Source organism: Chinchilla lanigera, unplaced genomic scaffold (assembly GCF_000276665.1).
Source record: "Chinchilla lanigera isolate Chin_1 unplaced genomic scaffold, ChiLan1.0 scaffold00024, whole genome shotgun sequence".
Lineage (NCBI taxonomy): Eukaryota > Metazoa > Chordata > Mammalia > Rodentia > Chinchillidae > Chinchilla > Chinchilla lanigera.
The window spans coordinates 27466039-27467232 of record NW_004955425.1 but is presented as its reverse complement, the minus strand read 5'-3'; the positions used below and the strand labels follow the sequence as shown (position 1 = coordinate 27467232).

At 59.5% G+C, this 1194-nt stretch overlaps 1 protein-coding gene across 1 annotated transcript in view; it reads left to right on the top strand.

Moving 5' to 3' along the window:
* The first annotated feature begins 748 nt into the window (after positions 1-748).
* Positions 749-1194, top strand: part of Tmem171 (transmembrane protein 171) — a 9240-nt gene continuing 8794 nt past the window's right edge. Inside the window, exon 1 of the mRNA XM_005386075.2 lies at positions 749-853. Within this exon, the coding sequence (XP_005386132.2) occupies positions 845-853 (9 nt within the window). The 5' untranslated portion in view covers positions 749-844. The remainder of the gene's footprint in view (positions 854-1194) is intronic.

Below are 1194 nucleotides of genomic sequence, written 5' to 3'. Positions count from 1 at the left end.
ACCAACCAGGGGCAGAAAGCGCCTCCCCTCCAGGCCTCCGTCCGCCATTGGAAAATGACTGCTTTCCTAGCTCCCCTCTCTCTTTCTGGTTCCAATCTTTTCTGAGCTGCTGGAAACACGAAGAAAAGAGCCACGGGGTCGAAGCTCAAATGCAGAACCTGTGCAGGGCCAGGGCTGTTGAATGTGACCAGTATTTGCTATTCTAGTCATTACCTGTTGTTAAGGCAGGGATTCCCAGCGGCCTCAGGCACCGTGTCTGTAAGAAAGGCCTCTTCTGGTCCCCCAGGCAGGGGTCCCGCCGCATTCCTGTGGCTGGAATTGTCCATTACGTCACTGGGGTGAACCCCAATTCCCCAACCCAGCCTCTCCCTCTGACCCCTTCTTTACTAGTCTCTTCTTCTGGTAATTCGCTAAGCCTAACTCATACTTTCCCCTCAGAGACAAGGACTGCAAATAACTTGCTGTATCAGGTAGGTAATAAAAATAGGCTAATCCAATGAGCATGACTCTGGAGAGGATTTTAGAGGTGAACAGGAAGCGCGAGAGAAAAGGCCTGGCTGGGAAGTCCCCAGGGCTCAGGGCACCGCTGACCTGACTCACCTCTGGCAGCTCCTTGACCTCTAGTGTGCAACCTCGCACGGGTGGATCCGTGTCACGGGGCGGGTTACAAATAGCACGGGGATTAGCCAGCCCCTCTCCGAACTCCGGGTTCAAGGGCAGGGAAAGTTACCGGTTTGGTTCCACCAGCTCACTGTCGGTAGAGCACCCTAGGTGCCAATGCAAAAGAGACGAGGGGACCAGGCACAGGGCCTGCCTCATTTCGGAGCTGGGACACCAGGCTTGAATGGATCGGGTATAAAGATCTCTGTCTCATATCGTGATGCGACCCTGGTGTCTCCATGTCCTGTTCCTAGGGAGCTCAGGCGAGGCGCTCAAGCCGGCGACCCCCGTCAAGGTCTCCGGGGTAGCACACTGCGCGGGGTCTGCGTGGGGGCGCCGGGGACCACGCTCGCGGGGCGGCGGCGCTTTCCCTCTCCCTCCGCTCGCGCCGCCCTCTCCCGCCTCCAGAGTTCTGCGCTCTGGTCCTTGAAGGGGACCTTGGAGGGGACGGCTCCCCTTCCAGTCGTTCGTTTCCCGGCCGGCGCCGCGCGCAGATGGGCGGCCCGGGGGCCGGTCCCTCCGCGCCGGTGCCCC